This window comes from Carassius auratus, chromosome 18 (assembly GCF_003368295.1).
Source record: "Carassius auratus strain Wakin chromosome 18, ASM336829v1, whole genome shotgun sequence".
Lineage (NCBI taxonomy): Eukaryota > Metazoa > Chordata > Actinopteri > Cypriniformes > Cyprinidae > Carassius > Carassius auratus.
In genome coordinates this window covers 2532729-2550546 of record NC_039260.1, presented here as the reverse complement: position 1 = coordinate 2550546, position 17818 = coordinate 2532729, and the positions used below count along the sequence as shown (strand labels likewise).

Below are 17818 nucleotides of genomic sequence, written 5' to 3'. Positions count from 1 at the left end.
CCTACCATTCCTGTAATGGATATGATCACTGGCAATGCAGCTCTGGAGACTGTGGAAATGATGTCAGTACTGTGATTGGTAAAGTAGATTCAAGTCCAAATGGCGGCAGCTGGTGTCAGTCTGAGGGAGTGATAACAAAGATGGTTTCCACCAACAGCCCATTCCAGATCCTGTAAGTAAATATATTTACAACAACCGAATCATTCTCTAACAATGCAGATCTGAACAAAGTGCAAATATTAAATGTTTATATGTTACAATAGCAAAAGCAGTTGCTGCTGGATCTACAACACAGTCACAAATTATGGAGACTGGAGTCTTCTCACTTACATTGACCTTGGTGTGAGATCGGACACTTCAGAGCCCAACCGATCGCCAATATCCACCACCCTACCATTTCTCAGGTAAACCAGCTGTTTAACAGAGTTAATAAAAGCTTATAGTGTGCATTTATCTAATTTTCATGATTTGCATTCAACACGATAAAGTCATGCAGTTCTACGCTACAGTAATGATGCCATATTGTTTTGTGTTGCAGGGTTCCTCAGAACTGTCCCAGGAGGTACAATCTTTTAGCGTTTGATCCTGATGGTGACCATGTCACATGCCGATTTGGACTCAGACAAAACCAGGAGTGTGGAATCTGCAACCAACCTGCTGGTTTTACACTGAATGAGGTAATAAAAATATTAGGAATGACTAAACCATGGACATAAAATTTATTTCAGATATGAGGAAGGCAGTTTGGTCAGTGTAAGAACCATATGTATACATAAACTTACATATATGCAGTAAACTATCAAATCCTTTGAAAAACCTAATTTGGATAAAACACTGCAAGTATATTAACACCTTTGAGCAGCTATTTCAACCCTTGACCTGTGTTCTTATGTCTGGGTTTAAACATGTACATATTTGCTGGATGACCAAACTACACACAAGTATTTTACTTAAGTATTTCAGTTACAGCTTTCATTTTTCATTCACACTTTTTTTTATTTTCTTCAAAATGTAGCATAACTGTTCTCTGTCATATTTGCACACATCGGTCCGTGGAGTTTATTCTTTTGAGCTGGTGCTGGAGGATTTCCCCATTCGCAAGATTACTCTGTCCTACACCAACCAGCCTTCAAATGAAAAATTTCCAATCAGTTTCATCAGAAACCGACGTGATGCTTATTATCATGGAACCACTATGGCACCTATGACAACTTTACAAACCACAATAACAACTGATCCAACCACAACAACAACTTATCCAACCACAACAACAACTGATTTAACCACAACAACAACTGATCCAACCACAACAACAACTGATCCAACCACAACAATAACTGATTTAACCAAAACAACAACTGATCCAACCACAACAACAACTGATCCAACCACAACAATAACTGATTTAACCACAACAACAACTGATCCAACCACAACAACAACTGATCCAACCACAATAACAACTTATCCAACCACAATAACAACTGAGTCAACTACAACAGCTGATCCAACCACAACAACAACTTATCCAACCACAACAACAACTTATCCAACCACAACAACAACTGATCCAACCACAACAATAACTGATTTAACCAAAACAACAACTGATCCAACCACAACAACAACTGATCCAACCACAACAATAACTGATTTAACCACAACAACAACTGATCCAACCACAACAACAACTGATCCAACCACAATAACAACTTATCCAACCACAATAACAACTGAGTCAACTACAACAGCTGATCCAACCACAACAACAACTTATCCAACCACAACAACAACTTATCCAACCACAACAACAACTGATCCAACCACAACAATAACTGATTTAACTAAAACAACAACTGATCCAACCACAACAACAACTGATCCAACCACAACAATAACTGATTTAACCACAACAACAACTGATCCAACCACAACAACAACTGATCCAACCACAACAATAACTGATTTAATCACAACAACAACTGATCCAACCACAACAATAACTGATTTAACCACAACAACAACTGATCCAACCACAACAACAACTGATCCAACCACAACAATAACTGATTTCACCACAACGACACCTACATCCACAACAACAGATTTAACTACAACAACTGAGTCAACAATTATGTCACCAACAACGACTGATTTAACCACAACAACTGATTCAACCACAATGACCACATCTGAACTTACTACAACAACAATAGCCACTACTACACAAACAACAACCACATTTCCAATGACAACCACTGCAACAAAAACAACAACTTTGGCATTGAGTAAAATACCTCTTCAGTTTTCGCTTCAAGGTATGTTTGTTGGGAAGTTTAGTGTAAAGTATGCTTCAGAATGATCCTACTCCTATGTTTGATTAAATATATACTGTGCATATGTTTCAGTTGATGGTCCAGCACCATCTTGTACTGAGGGTGAATATCTACCAAGGTTTCTCCACCCAACTCCACATCATGGAGAACAACTGAATGCTCGTGTAAATCAAGGGCTTGAGATCAGAGTGAAAGCATCTGCATCTTTTTCAAGGTATTAAGAAAAACTTTTTATAAAAAAAAAAAAATAGTTTAAAGCTTATACTTGAATTTTGAATATCATATAAGCATACTACTACATATGTCTGCCATGCTTACTACTTATATTATTTCTTGCAGATATAAAGCTATGAAAGTAAGAGCAGTAGAATAGTATGTTATTCTAAATTTGGCCATTGAATTGGTGTGCAGTGCTCTGTAGTGCCTTCCAGAGGGCAGGAGTTTAAAGAGGTTTTGATGTCTATGATGGTTTTGCCCAAATTCAGAAGTCCACACCAGTAGTTTGTTGTAGCCTATTCATGGTTGTGCACTACTACTATTACTTACTAAACTTTTTGTTTTGTTATTGTGGTTTCTGTCATCTAGAATCATTGATGTCATCATTAGTGGACCTCTAAACAGCACAAAGTACAAAACCACCACTGGGGAATATGTGATCAACTGGACACCAACTGCAGAAAACTATGGCCAACATTTTCCATTTTGCTTCATCGCAGAAGGACAACATGGGTATATTTTACTAAGTGAATGTATTTTTTTTTACCACTTTATAATCACATTATGATTGCTGATAAAAAAAAACCTTTCTATTTAAGATCTAATATTTACCACTCTGAGATGAGGTGCGTTGTTGCAAAGGTGAATGGTAAAGGTGGGTAAATCCATTAATTTAATTCAATTTTATGATAATGCAGACCCAAATAAATATGGCTAATGAATGATAATGGTATTCATGAGTGAAAAATGACATTAACTTACTTAAATGAAATAAAAATTGACTATGGGTCCATGTCTATTATCTAAATTTTCAGGACCTGAGGCAAATGTAACCTGCTCTCAAAACTCAATGTCAGTGACAATTAAGAGATCCTCCATCAAAAACCTCCATGGTGACCACTTGAGACTGATAAATCCGTCTTGTCGGGTTTACACTAACAGTACCCACCTGTTCACCAACACACTTCTAAATGACTGTGGCACCAAGATTGAGGTGAGCAGTTTTATCATCAACATTTACAATCAGATCTTATGAATTACAGAGCTTAACTATTTAACAACATCTGTTTCTTTGTAGGAGAACAATGATGAACTCATCTTCAAGAATAAAATCATTACAGTTGATGATCCCAGGGACATTATAACCAGAAAGGATAACCTAGAAATTGAAATCCAGTGCAAGTACCAGAAAAGAAGCAATATTACTCTGGAGTTCGATACTCACAGACCACCAATCAGTATCTCAGAAAAAGGTTTTGGCACATTCAACTATCAGTTTGAGTTTTTTGCTTCAGCAAATTTCCAGAACAGCAGGCATCCAGAATCTTACCCACTTGAGTATGATGTGGGCGACAAGATCTTCATGAAGATTGAGCCCGTCACTCCAGTCCTAAACACAGAGATCTTCCTCGAGTCATGTATGGCTATTCCTTACGATAATCCCAATTACCCAGTCTCCTATCCCATCATCAAGAATGGGTGAGATTCCACAAACATTATTGATCATTTGCACTTTTTACTCATGCCAATGCTAAATGATAAACTTGTCTAATCAGTTTGTCGCACAAATTAATAAAGTGCTTTTTAATTTCAGATGCATTGTGGATGAAACAGTTAAATTTTTCTCAAGTCACCAACCATATATCCAGTTTGAAATGGAGGCTTTCAAATTTATTGGGTTCCATGACCAGGTTAGAGTTGCACACACTCACAAACAAAACACATTTTCAGTTTCCATTTCAGTTGCTGTGCCCCACTGACTTCCAATAGTAATGTTTTTTTCCGAAAGCAGGGTTTTCTCTTATATACTCTGATACAATACGAAATAGAAATATTCCTGTTTAACCCTGCCTTCTGTCACTGTCCCTTATCTTATCCCCTTTAGGTGTTCATCAGCTGCTCAATCATCATATGCCAGGCCAACAATCCCAACACCCGCTGCGCTCAGGGCTGCGTCAACAGCACAGTCGCCCCACCGCCCCACCACCAGCACAAAAGAGAGGCTCCCATCCAGACCGGCAGTCACTTCATCTCCCAGGGTCCCCTGCGGCTGAAGAGGAGCGCATCTCGTAAGCCAAATCCTTCATTCACCTTATCTAACAGATGATTGTGTACACTAAATGGTGTTAACCGTTTCAAACTTTACTCACATTTCAGAGGTCGCCGTAAGCCCTGGTCTAAATCTAAACCTTGTTGTCATCGCTGTTTGTCTTGTGGCAACAGTAGCCATGGTGTGTGGAGTGATCGTCAGCAGAGCCAGAGAGAAAAAGATCAGATACAAACCTGTGTCATCACACGACTTTTAGTTATGTCAGATCTGTTTATTTTTTATTTTCAAAGCATAACGCTGTATTTGCCTTTGAAAACAGAATTAGCAGATTGTTTGGTGTGCTTTCAAACAGCTCTGATGATGGGAGTCTCTGGTCAAAGTGTGTTTTTCTTTCTTTTTGTACCCATTTTTAGTAATGTGAGTTTAAAACAGATTGGGAATATATCAGCAGTCAAACTTTAGTTTGGGGCTCAATTTTCACCATTAACTGACCACTAACTATGAATTTAATAAGTTTCTAATTCAATACGCTTCTAATTTGCTGCTTATTAATAATTAGTAATTAGTTGTTAAGTTTAGGTAGGTAGGGATAGGGGATTTAAAATACTGTCATGCATAATATGTGCTTTAAAGGTACAAAAAAAAAAAACAATATGCTAGTAATATGCATGCTAATAAGCATCTAGTGTATAGTTGTAATTGGTCCCGCTACTAAAGTGTGACCATATCAGATTAAACTACAATTTATTTAGTAACAGAAATCAGTCATCAATTTACAACCAATACAATCACTTATTTTGTGTAATTACTAAACAAAAACTGCACAAAAATCTCTGTGAGATAGTTTTTTTATATATTAAGATGTTTTTGCAATTTTATATGTTGAAACTTTTTTTCTATGTGTTTTGTTGGTATTATTCTTCATGAAAAAATAACTGGAAGCATGCCTCATTTCTTTTAAATGAGTGTTATTTTATACTTTCTGCATTAAACATTTTGATTCATCATTGCTACAATTGTTGTTTTGTTCAAATTATGTTATTCTGATTCAGTTTTTAAAGTTATTTCAGAGCAATTGCTAGGTTGTTTCAACCCAACTTTGGGTAAAATATGGATTAAGCCATTTTATTTATTTATTTTACAATAACACAAAACAATGGCACTGGATGAAGCCATTTTTAGGTTAAAAAAAAAAGTAGGGGAGAGCGGGGTAAGTTGTCACACAGGTAAGTTGTCACACTGTTCATAACTCCAACACTAGAGGCTCTATCTCAAAAATCAAATAGCCACTTTATGTGACTTCTTCTTCTATAGTCAACTTCCTGTTCACATGTGGTCAAGATCACTGTAATCTGAGGTTAGCACAATTTTCTTATTTTTCTGCATAAAAAGTAAAAAAAAATCACTTTACATTTTATGTAATACAACTTTGTTAGGTGTGAATGTTTAAAATGATTATTTTGCACAAAATAGAGGAGACAGTAACGTGTCTTTTGATACTTTAGCTAAAGTGATATGATGAGCTAAACTTGAGATTTAGACCACATTAGCACACAAGTAAGTATGGGGCAAGTTGTCTCAATGACTTTGGGGCAACTTGCCCCTGTACAAACAAACACATCGAACATGCTCAGAAAACATGATAAATAGTGATATTGTAATTTATTTCTAATTGCAATAAGTTGTTTGAAGGGAGGAAGGAAGGAAGGAAGGAAGAAAGGAAGGAAGGAAGGAAGGAAGGAAGGAAGGAAGGAAGGAAGGAAGGAAGGAAGGAAGGAAAATCAGGAATTAAGGAAGGAAAGACAGGAAGGAAGATGGTTTGAAATTATAAAAGAAAGACAGAGCATGGCAGTACACCACCTGACATAATGTTAAAGGCAGTCAGGCAGGTAAAGTTGCGGAACAAATCCATCAGAAGTACAGCAAAGGATTTTAACATAAATTACCGTACTCTGACTCGGTATTGTCAAAAGATTACCAGAGAAGAAATTGAAAGTCAGACAGACATGCCAACAACAATAGTTGGTTATACAACGCCACGGAAGATTTTTTCACCTGATTTGGAAAAGCAGCTTGTTGAGTATATTACCAGGTCAGCTGACATTTATTTTGGTCTGTCGCCAAGTGAGGTCAGAAAGCTTGCTTACCAGTTTGCTGTGGCACACCAGCTGAATTTTGCACCTTTGTGGTCAGAAAAAGAAAAGGCCAGCAAAGAGTGGTTTACAGGCTTCTTAAAGCGGCATACAACGCTGTCACTGAGAAAGCCAGAGGCAACTAGCCTTGCCAGGGCAAGTAGCTTCAACAGAAAGAATGTTAATGCTTTCTTTGACAACTTAGAGATTGTGTTACGCAAATATGAATTTGGACCAGGAGACATTTGGAATGTTGATGAAACTGGGGTCACCACTGTACATAAACCAGACAAAGTGGTGGCCAGACGTGGATTCAAACAAATAGGGTCACTGACCTCAGCGGAAAGAGGAACCTTTGTCACACTGGCCTGTGCTGTCTCAGCCACAGGGAATAGTATACCTCCATACTTTATTTTCCCCCGTGTCAACTTCCGTGCTCATTTCCTGATCAACGGGCCACCTGGCAGCAAAGGAGGGGCAAATTCCTCTGGATTGATGAAAGACACACACTTTGTTGACTTCCTGAAACATTTCAGTGAACAAACAAAGTGCTCAAAGGAGAAGCCCTGTTTACTCCTTTTGGACAACCACGAGTCTCATCTGTCCATTGATGGACTCAATTATGCCAAAGAAAATGGCATAATCATGCTGTCATTCCCACCGCACTGCTCACATCGGCTCCAACCATTAGACAGGTCTGTCTACAGGCCACTAAAGAGGCACATCAACAGCGCATGTGATGCCTGGATGAGGAACAACCCTGGGAAGACAATGTCGATTTATGACATACCTGGGATTGTGGCAATTGCCTATCCTCTGGCTGCAACCCCCTTAAACATTCAGGCTGGCTTTAGGGTGGCTGGGGTTCAACCTTACAACAGAGATGTATTTATGGAAACCGAGTTTGCACCATCCTACGCCACAGATCGCCCCATTCAGAATCCTGCGCTGTCAAGCTGCAGCACCAACTCTGCCCTGCCAGGCCCCAGCACCAACCCTTCCATGCCAGGCTCCAGCACCAACTCTGCCCTGCCAGGCCCCAGCACCAACCCTTCCATGCCAGGCTCCAGCACCAACTCTGCCCTGCCAGGCCCCAGCACCAACCCTTCCATGCCAGGCTCCAGTACCAACTCTGCCCTGCCAGGCTATAGCACCAACTCTGCCCTGCCAGGCTATAGCACCAACTCTGCCCTGCCAGGCTCCAGCACCAACCCTTCCATGCCAGGCTCCAGCCCCAACTCTGCCCTGCCAGGCTATAGCACCAACTCTGCCCTGCCAGGCCCCAGCACCAACCCTTCCATGCCAGGCTCCAGCACCAACTCGGCCCTGCCAGGCTCCAGCACCAACCCTTCCATGCCAGGCTCCAGCACCAACTCGGCCCTGCCAGGCTCCAGCACCAACCCTTCCATGTCAGGCTCCAGCACCAACTTTGCAGTGCCGAGCACACCGAGTTATGCTTCTGCTATCACCAGCTCACCCTTACCCAGCAATGCTATTGCTGACAGTGGGCTACCAACTCCAGAGGACATTCGGCCATATCCAAAAGCCGGCCCTCGAAAACCAGCCAGCAAAGGAAGAAAATGACGCAAAACAGCAATACTTACTGACACGCCAGTGAAGCAGCAACTAGAAATAGAAAAGAATAAGCCTCAATCTAGCAAAACGCTGTTTCAAAAGAAAGCGAAGCAGAAATCTGGACCTATGAAAAACAAGGCAGCTAAAAGAAGAAAAATCATGCAAGAGTCATCATCAGATGATGAAGAGTGCTTCTGCCTGGTCTGTGTAGAGCCATTTTCAAAAAGTCGTCCAAAGGAGACCTGGGTAAAATGTGTAAAATGCAGCAATTGGGCCCATGATGCTTGCACTTCAGGCCAGGCAATTTATGTGTGTCAGAATTGTGATTCTGGAGATGAGTCCTATTAGTCAGATACAGGGCATCTGTTTTGTTCAGAGGTTAAACATGTTAAGTTAAGCAAGTTATCTGCAGCATTTCATTCAGTTATCTGGTTTTATGTGAAAGCCATAGAACATTTGAGTTTAAAGTTCAAAGTAAAGTGGTCTTGAAATGTGCATTATTTGGATTGAAATAATTGTTTTTCCAGATTCTCCAGGCACGGATGTTTACATTTCCAGTTTGTTTTGAGTTCAAAAATTAAAATCAATATTCACAATTAAGTAGTTGTGTTCTTATTTTTAGATAATCTATTGTGACAACTTACCCGCCCTAGTGTGACAACTTACCCTCCGATGGGGCAAATTGTCACAAGTGCACACTCACTATTCAACATTCTACAACTCTGTAATGAGATAAGATATAAAGATGTTATGAATACAAAATATGTGCCCAAGACTTCCTTCTTTCATTTGGTATGAGATTTATACCATTTTGATGTATGGTGCTCAGTAAATGTTGTGAAAAGTGTGACAACATACCCCGCTCTCCCCTATTTTAAAAATTTAACCCGACAGTTAGGTTAGTTCATTTTTTACAGTATGCATGCTGTAAACTGTGAGATATTATTTGGCTATATTACTCAGCTACTGTGTAATAATATAGGCAAGCACCAAGACAAGATCTAGTCTCACATAACCATACTTGTAATAAAATTCAGTTCATTCAAATAATAGTGCAAATGTCTCCATGAAAGGTTTAAGAGATGACACCAAACAAATGTAAGCAAGCCACTGTTTTCACATTGAAACATGTTTACAAAATGAAGCATTTGTGATGAACAGAAATTGAAAGAGAAGCTAAAAGAGTTGTTAGGTAGCACACCCTTGTGCTAAAAATCAACAGCATTCAGTTGAGCCAAAGAAATGTGACGTGCAGCTGGTATCAGACAACACACCTGTTGAATGACAGTGGTTACCAGTACATTTCTGCAGCCTGCGTGAAAAACAAAGTTGCTTTGTTTTCACTTTAAGACAACAAATCAAGCAACTGAGCCCAACTTTTATGCGTTGGTATTTGTCACATTCTGTTCTGTTCCAGTTTCCTGTGATTGTTGACCTAGTGTTTGCCTGTTAGTCAATTAAGTTCACCTGTTCTTGTTCATTGTTATTTTACGTGGTTATGTTTTACTATTGTTCCTGTTGTTCTGGCTGTTTCTATTTCTAGAGATAAGATAATTTCTGTTTTGTTCTGCACATCATGCATTTACTACCTGGCTATCCTGCACTTACTATGGGCCTATTCTGACCAACTTTTCAATAAGGTTTGACTTATTTACAATACACAATAATTCTAAATTATTTTATGTAAATTTGACTTGTAACTAGCATGTTTTTGCTAAAATACATTTTATTTATTTATTTAAAGGTCATTGAAAAAAGATAGTGGACAAGTTAAGAAAAATATTTAAAAGTATAAAGGCAAAAATGGATCAAAATAATTTTATTATAATTGAACTATTTAAAAAAAATAAATTTTTAAGTTAAATTATGTCACATACAGTGACATTGTTACATACAGTATATTGTTGGTTGAAATTGATTTCTGCATACGGTTTTAAACAATATTTTAAGTTGCGGATTTAAATAAGGGAAATGAATATATATCATTATGAATAGCATTATGAATGAACAGGAATTAACAATTAGCAAAATAATATTTAAAGTATAAATTATAATGTGAGGGAAAAAGGTGATTAGTGTCAAAATATAACATAAAACATAGATTATAACCTAAGTCAAACAAATAAAGCAAAATTAAACTGCTCTGCTCACGTTCATCTAAGGCTACATATGATTACAATAATTGCCTCAGGCAAATGTGGGAGGGTTGGATTTATTAAATATTGCATCTGGGTCCTATTCACTGGTAATCAGCCCTCAGCAAGCCTTTTCTTATTATTAAATTATAATCATTCATTTTTTCACATTTTCCACACAAACACACTTCCAGTCTATGTATGTAAAAAAAGATATTAAATATCTATATATGTTATAGTTTTTGTTTTAGAATATTATAACTTGTGTTCTAACTAAATTCCACTTTAGAAGAGTGAAAGTAACAATGAAAATGTTTAAAACTGTCACATAAAAATATCTTTATGATTTATAATGCTGCTGTTATGTTGTCATGGCTTGGTGCAAGCTCTAGCAATAGACTTATTATAGTTATGTCAATCAAAATACATTGAAAAGGCTTCATTGTTAATCATAAAGAAACGCCTTTGTTGATGTGTTGGCAGTAAGCTAGTGCATTATCATAAACTAACAATAAACATTGTTTTTACAACATTTAAATATACAATTTCTGATATGAACGATGAATAAAGATTATGATTATGTCAATCCAGTAAATAAAAATAATAATTGTTTATCCTTAGATAATGAAAGATGTGGCGAGGGGGGCGTGGTTTAGCGGAATCCGCAACGGGAGAGAGACGGAGGGAGCAGAGCGAGGCGTAAGTAGGTCAAATGCAATTAACGAACACGTGTGTTTGATTGCAGTAATTGGCGTGGAGAGACCGGATATAAGCCGAGTCACCGCAGAGAGAAGGAGAGAGAGACACGCTGGGACCTCGTGCTGCACTAGGGAAGCTACAACAGTGCTTTAAAGTTATTGAAGTTATTGACCGTGTTTAAGCAATCGTTTGCTGTCTACGCCCAGAGGGCATCGTGTTTTTCTTATTTTGTATTACTGAATAAACGAGTGTCCCAGCAACAAGCCGACCCCTGCCTTCTTCCTTCCTATTGAGACTGTGTTGAACCTTGTTACAGTGGTGCCGAAACCCGGGAAGGAAGAAGAGCATCGCCGCCATGCAATCTCCGTCAGGTACGCCATTTGCGGACATCATCCAGTCGCTCGCCGGTCTTCATCAGGAACAACATCAACACATGCTGGCGATCAAGGAGGAGCAGGACAAACGCTTCGAGGCGCTCCTCCGGGCCCAGCATGAAGACCGCGAGCTATTCCGGAGCTGGGTAGACCGGGAGGCCCGGGCCACCCCTTCGTTTAAAGACCAGACATCTCCTCTGCCGCTCAACAAGATGGGGCCTCAGGATGACCCGGAGGCCTTCCTGGACCTGTTTGAAAAATCGGCAGAGGCTCGAGGGTGGCCCCCTGCGGACTGGCCCCTGCGGCTCATTCCCCTGCTGTCCGGGGAAGCGCAGGTGGCCGCTCACCAACTGCCAGTCCAAAACCTCCTGGCCTACCAGGACCTCAAGCGTGCCATCCTCCAGCGGGTCGGTCGGACTCCGGAGCAACATCGCCAGAGGTTCAGGACTCTAACCCTGGAAGAGTCTGGCCGGCCCTTCGTGATGGCACAGCAGCTCCGGGATTCCTGCCGCAAGTGGTTGATGGCCGACAGTAGCGACGTCGAGGACGTGATCGATCGTGTGGTACTGGAGCAGTTCGTGGCCAAGCTGCCAAGGAAGACAGCGCAGTGGGTCCAGTGCCACCGCCCGACGTCGCTGAACCAGGCCATCCAGCTGGCGGAAGACCAAATGGTGGCGTGTCCAGGGGTCGGCGACCCCTTACCATCTGCTTCTCTCTCTTCTTCTCTCTCCTCCCCTCCCCTCTCTCTCCCTAAATCTGTCCCTCTCCCCAGGTCCCGTGGGGGGCTTCCGTCGAAGCTAGCCCCGAGGTGGAGGACGAATTACGGGGCTGAGTCACCAGCAGGTCCCAGGGCTCCTCCCAGGGGTGGGACCTCGCCCATGGGATCCGTTCCCCAGGCCCCGGCCTCTCCGCTCTCTCCTCGCCAATCGCTTGACCTACTTCTTGCCGCCAGGGTGGCGGTAAAGTCTGGGCCGGCCTGTTGGCGTTGCGGGGACCCAGGGCATTTTATCGATAGGTGTCCGGTGATGGAAGTGGGGACGTTGATCCGGGTCCCCGACGCGCCAAAGGCTGCCCTCGATCAGGCTGGCTTATACCAAATACCAGTGAGTATCAGGGGGGGTACATATCAGGCTTTGGTGGATTCGGGATGTAACCAATCCTCCATCCATCAAAGCCTGATTCATCCGAAGGCATTGGATAATAGCCGCATGGTTAGGGTTCGGTGTGTACACGGGGAAGTGGTGAATTACCCTATTTTGCCTGTGGATATTAAATTTAGGGGAGAAAAACATAGAGTAGAGGTGGCCGTTAACCCGCACCTCAGGCATCCGATAATTTTGGGTACGAATTGGCCCGCGTTTAATGAATTATTGGGGTATTTATGTTCGGATGGCTCTTGGGGGAAACAAGGGAGGGATGGAGTAGCGGTTGCGCAGGTGGGAGAGGCTGAACCGGAACCACCGGAACCTGTTGCAGGGGAACCGAGTGCTCCCGAGCGGAACATCCTCCCGGAGCGCGATGATTTTCCCCTGGAACAGTCCCGCGATGAGACGCTAAAAAATGCTTTTGACCAGGTTCGCTCGATCGACGGACAGCTTCTCCTCCCTGACCAACCGCTCTCTTATCCTTACTTTTCAATTTTAAAAGATAGGTTGTATCGGGTGACCCAAGACGCCCAGACAAAGCAAGATACAACCCAGTTGTTGATACCTAAAAGCCGCCGGGAAATGCTTTTCCAGGCAGCTCATTGTAATCCAATGGCCGGGCATTTAGGGCAAGCGGCTACACTAAACCGTCTCATGGCCCGCTTCTTCTGGCCGGGCATTCACGAGAATGTGCGCAGATGGTGCGCGGCTTGTCGTGAATGTCAGCTGGTGAATCCACCGGCCACCCCAAAAGCACCATTGTGCCCCCTTCCATTAATGCAGGTCCCCTTCGAACGAATTGGCATGGACCTCATCGGGCCATTAGAGCGGTCAGCACGAGGACACCGCTTTGCATTAGTTCTGGTGGACTATGCAACGCGATATCCTGAGGCAGTGCCTCTCCGCTCTATCTCCGCGAAGAGTGTGGCGAGTGCACTGTTTCAATTAATCTCCCGGGTGGGGATCCCAAAGGAGATCCTCACCGATCAAGGCACGGCGTTTATGTCACGTACTATTCGCGAGCTTTATGAATTATTGGGCATTAGATCGATTCGAACAAGCGTCTATCACCCACAAACAGACGGGCTGGTCGAGCGATTTAATCGCACATTAAAATCCATGATTCGTAAGTTCGTTCAGGAAGACGCCAAAAATTGGGATAGGTGGCTAGAACCCCTCTTGTTCGCTGTACGGGAGGTCCCGCAAGCCTCCACGGGGTTTTCCCCCTTCGAGCTTCTTTATGGGCGCCAGCCCCGCGGGGTCCTTGACGTCCTTAAAGAAACTTGGGAGGACGGACCTTCTGCTAGCAAAAACGAAATTCAATATGTCATGGACCTGAGAACAAAACTCCACACGTTGGGGCGGCTATCCATGGAGAATTTGTTGCAGGCTCAAGACAAACAGAGTCGGTTGTACAACAGGGGGGCTAGGCTACGTCAATTTGCACCGGGGGATAAAGTGCTTGTATTACTCCCTACCTCTAGTTCAAAGTTACTCGCGAAGTGGCAAGGACCCTTTGAGGTCACACGGCGGGTTGGGGATCTTAACTATGAGGTAGCTCGAACGGATAGGGGCGGGGCACATCAAATATACCACCTCAACCTATTAAAAAAATGGTCTGAGGCGGAATCAGTGTTGCTGGCGACGGTAGTGAGTGGGGAGGAGGATCTCGGTCCAGAAGCGAGTTCAAAATCCCAATCTCTCGCTCTGGCCCCTGGAGGAGACCACCTCTCACCATCGCAGCTCACTGATATCAAGTCCATTCAAGCAGCCTTTGCTGATGTGTTCTCGCCCCTGCCTGGTCGAACGAATCTCATTCAGCACCATGTTGAGACCGAGCCGGGCGTGGTAGTTCGCAGCCGGCCGTATAGATTACCTGAACATAAAAAAAAGGTGGTTCAGGGGGAGTTAGAGGCAATGCTAGAGATGGGAGTAATAGAAGAATCCAACAGTGACTGGGCGAGCCCGATCGTCTTAGTACCTAAAACAGACGGCTCCGTGCGGTTCTGTGTGGATTATAGAAAGGTGAATGCTGTGTCAAAATTTGACGCATATCCAATGCCCCGGGTGGACGAATTGCTTGATCGGCTAGGCTCGGCTCGCTTTTACTCGACGCTGGATTTAACTAAAGGTTATTGGCAGATCCCCTTGTCTCCCATGACCAAAGAAAAAACAGCTTTCACCACGCCGTTCGGGTTACACCAATTTGTCACTCTTCCGTTCGGGCTATTCGGGGCTCCAGCCACGTTTCAGCGTCTCATGGACAAAATTCTCCGTCCGCATGCTGCATATGCCGCCGCCTACCTGGATGACATCATCATCTACAGTGGGGATTGGCAGCGACATATGCAGCATTTGCGAGCGGTCCTGAAGACGCTGAGGAGGGCTGGGCTCACGGCTAATCCGAGGAAGTGTGCAATTGGGCGGGTGGAAGTAAGATATCTGGGTTTCCACTTGGGTCATGGACAGGTGCGTCCCCAAATTGATAAGACGGCAGCAGTTGCAACTTGTCCAAGGCCTAAGACCAAAAAGGAGGTTAGACAGTTCCTGGGGCTGGCAGGGTGTTATAGAAGGTTTGTACCTAATTTTTCGGATACTGCTAGCCCGCTGACTGATTTAACTAAAAAGGAGGCACCAGATACGGTCCAGTGGACGGAGCAGTGCCAGCAGGCTTTCACCCAGTTAAAAGCTGCCCTGTGTGGCGGACCGCTCCTGAATGCACCTAACTTTTCTCTCCCCTTTATCTTGCAGACAGACGCGTCGAACAGAGGGTTGGGCGCAGTCCTGTCCCAGGAGGTGGAGGGGGAAGAACGGCCGGTGCTGTACATCAGTCGGAAGCTCTCTAAGAGAGAGACGATGTACAGCACCATAGAAAAAGAATGTCTAGCGATCAGGTGGGCTGTTCTTACCCTCCGTTATTACCTCCTGGGGCGGGAGTTCACCCTCTGTTCGGACCACGCTCCTCTGCAGTGGCTCCACCGCATGAAAGATACCAACGCGCGGATCACCCGGTGGTATCTAGCTTTACAGCCATTTAAATTTCAGGTGATCCACAGGCCGGGTGTACAGATGGCTGTGGCTGACTTCCTCTCCAGGAGGGGGGGGGGGGGGAGGCTGCAGGCCGGACGGCTCCCCGGCCTGAGTCGGGCGGTGGGGGTATGTGGCGAGGGGGGCGTGGTTTAGCGGAATCCGCAACGGGAGAGAGACGGAGGGAGCAGAGCGAGGCGTAAGTAGGTCAAATGCAATTAACGAACACGTGTGTTTGATTGCAGTAATTGGCGTGGAGAGACCGGATATAAGCCGAGTCACCGCAGAGAGAAGGAGAGAGAGACACGCTGGGACCTCGTGCTGCACTAGGGAAGCTACAACAGTGCTTTAAAGTTATTGAAGTTATTGACCGTGTTTAAGCAATCGTTTGCTGTCTACGCCCAGAGGGCATCGTGTTTTTCTTATTTTGTATTACTGAATAAACGAGTGTCCCAGCAACAAGCCGACCCCTGCCTTCTTCCTTCCTATTGAGACTGTGTTGAACCTTGTTACAAAAGATAATGCATCAACTAATGTTAACAAACTGCACTGGCATGTTTTAGAGATTGCATGCAAATCAATTTAATTATATGTAAATTAATAAATAAAACTAATTGGACATGTACAGTGTATATTTGCTGTGACTCTATGATGATAACATTGTGCCTGAACAGGTTATTTACTGAAGTGAAACTAAAGTAAAAATAACTAAACACAATACACCTGTGGCTTTAAAGATTGGGTAGGACAAAGGACTATTCTTGTTATGATATATAAGATTTCTCCATGTCTTGGGAATTAGTCATTAATCATATGGCATTCATCAGATCTCATTAATATACGGATCAGACAGTAACCTGAATTCTCAAAACTACAATTCTGCATTCTACATGAACACAGAGTTTGCAAGATCTTTGTAATTAAATGTAATTAAATATAGATTGGAAGGATTTGGGACGTCCTGTGTAGCCAGATCAGCCTAAATCTGGTCCACTTTGCAACCAATTTTGACCCACATAAAACTGCGTGCATAGATAAAATGTAATAAAATAAATTTTACATTTCAAGAAATGTGTGTACACTTTTTGAGAATTTGATTTCATCCAGAAAGTACAAAATACCAATTATTTTACTCCAATACATAAAACACTGAAAATAGAGCTGGATAGATAAGAATTAAAATACATTATAAAATGTTATAAAACAAATGTTAATGGAAAATACATATTGTTGGAAATTTTGTATGTTAGAGTGCACTTGACAGTCTTAAAATTTATTTATTTTTTCCAAATAACAATATAAAGGTTTTGTTGTTGTTGTTGCTGTTTGTTTTTTTTTTTTTTTTTTTTTTCATGTTCCCTTGAACCTATAGTACTTTGAATAAATTCTTAGTAATCGATAGTGAAAGACTCTTTGACCAGCCTGGAATGCTCAGATTACATCTTTTTTTCCTTCTTTTTCAGATGACAGATTACAGGTTATTTCAAATAATATTTTTGAATATAAAATCTACACTTGATTTGGTCCTATACACATGAATGTAAAATAAAATATAATAAAATAACTCAAATGCTGCACTGCACTGTATTCATAAATTAATGTCAACAATAGGGAGAAGCAATCATGGAAATAAATCAGACAGAGAACGTAACATGCCATATTTAAAATAGGATAAGAATAGATTAAAATAAAGTAACTGTTATTATTTTTGAAGAGTATTTCTCTCTGACCTTTGAGATTAATTGGCTAATCAGATATATCTGGGATAACAATTACTCTTAAAAATGAATGAAAACAATTTCAACAGTTTAATTAGCAAATTATATTATATTATGAATTATATATTATAAGGATTTTTAAGATTATAATGCTGTTTGTTGTCACTGAATTTCATTTTTAATGATTGATCTATAACACCACAATGTAAAAAGAGAAAGGAAAATACATTCTACCCACAAATATTCTGACTCTCCCAGTGTTTGATGAACAGGTTGAGTTTCAATTCAAGCTATTCTTTAAATGCATCAGGAAACACTCGTCTATGTCTGAAATCCATTTCAGATCGTTGTATGTTTGAGATTTGATCTTTCACTGCGCTGTGTTTAAGTCGGTTGGCATTTGAGAACGCA

The 17818-nt window shown here is 41.9% G+C and overlaps 2 protein-coding genes across 2 annotated transcripts; both read left to right on the top strand.

Annotated features, from left to right (window-relative positions):
* Positions 1–1892: 1892 nt before the first annotated feature.
* LOC113118765 (CUB and zona pellucida-like domain-containing protein 1) lies at positions 1893–5624 on the top strand. The gene is made up of 9 exons (XM_026288182.1): positions 1893–2318; positions 2409–2550; positions 2922–3065; positions 3152–3207; positions 3368–3546; positions 3631–4031; positions 4147–4243; positions 4438–4621; positions 4710–5624. Exons 1-9 carry the CDS (start codon positions 2135–2137, stop codon positions 4856–4858), a joined length of 1536 nt encoding a protein of 511 aa, XP_026143967.1. The 5' UTR covers positions 1893–2134; the 3' UTR covers positions 4859–5624.
* Positions 5625–11413: 5789 nt separating this feature from the next.
* On the top strand, positions 11414–17156 carry LOC113117991 (uncharacterized). Its single transcript, XM_026286853.1, has 3 exons — positions 11414–12620; positions 15414–15718; positions 17153–17156. The coding sequence occupies exons 1-3, from the start codon at positions 11499–11501 to the stop codon at positions 17154–17156; spliced, it is 1431 nt and encodes a 476-aa protein (XP_026142638.1). The 5' UTR covers positions 11414–11498.
* The last annotated feature ends 662 nt before the right edge of the window (positions 17157–17818 follow it).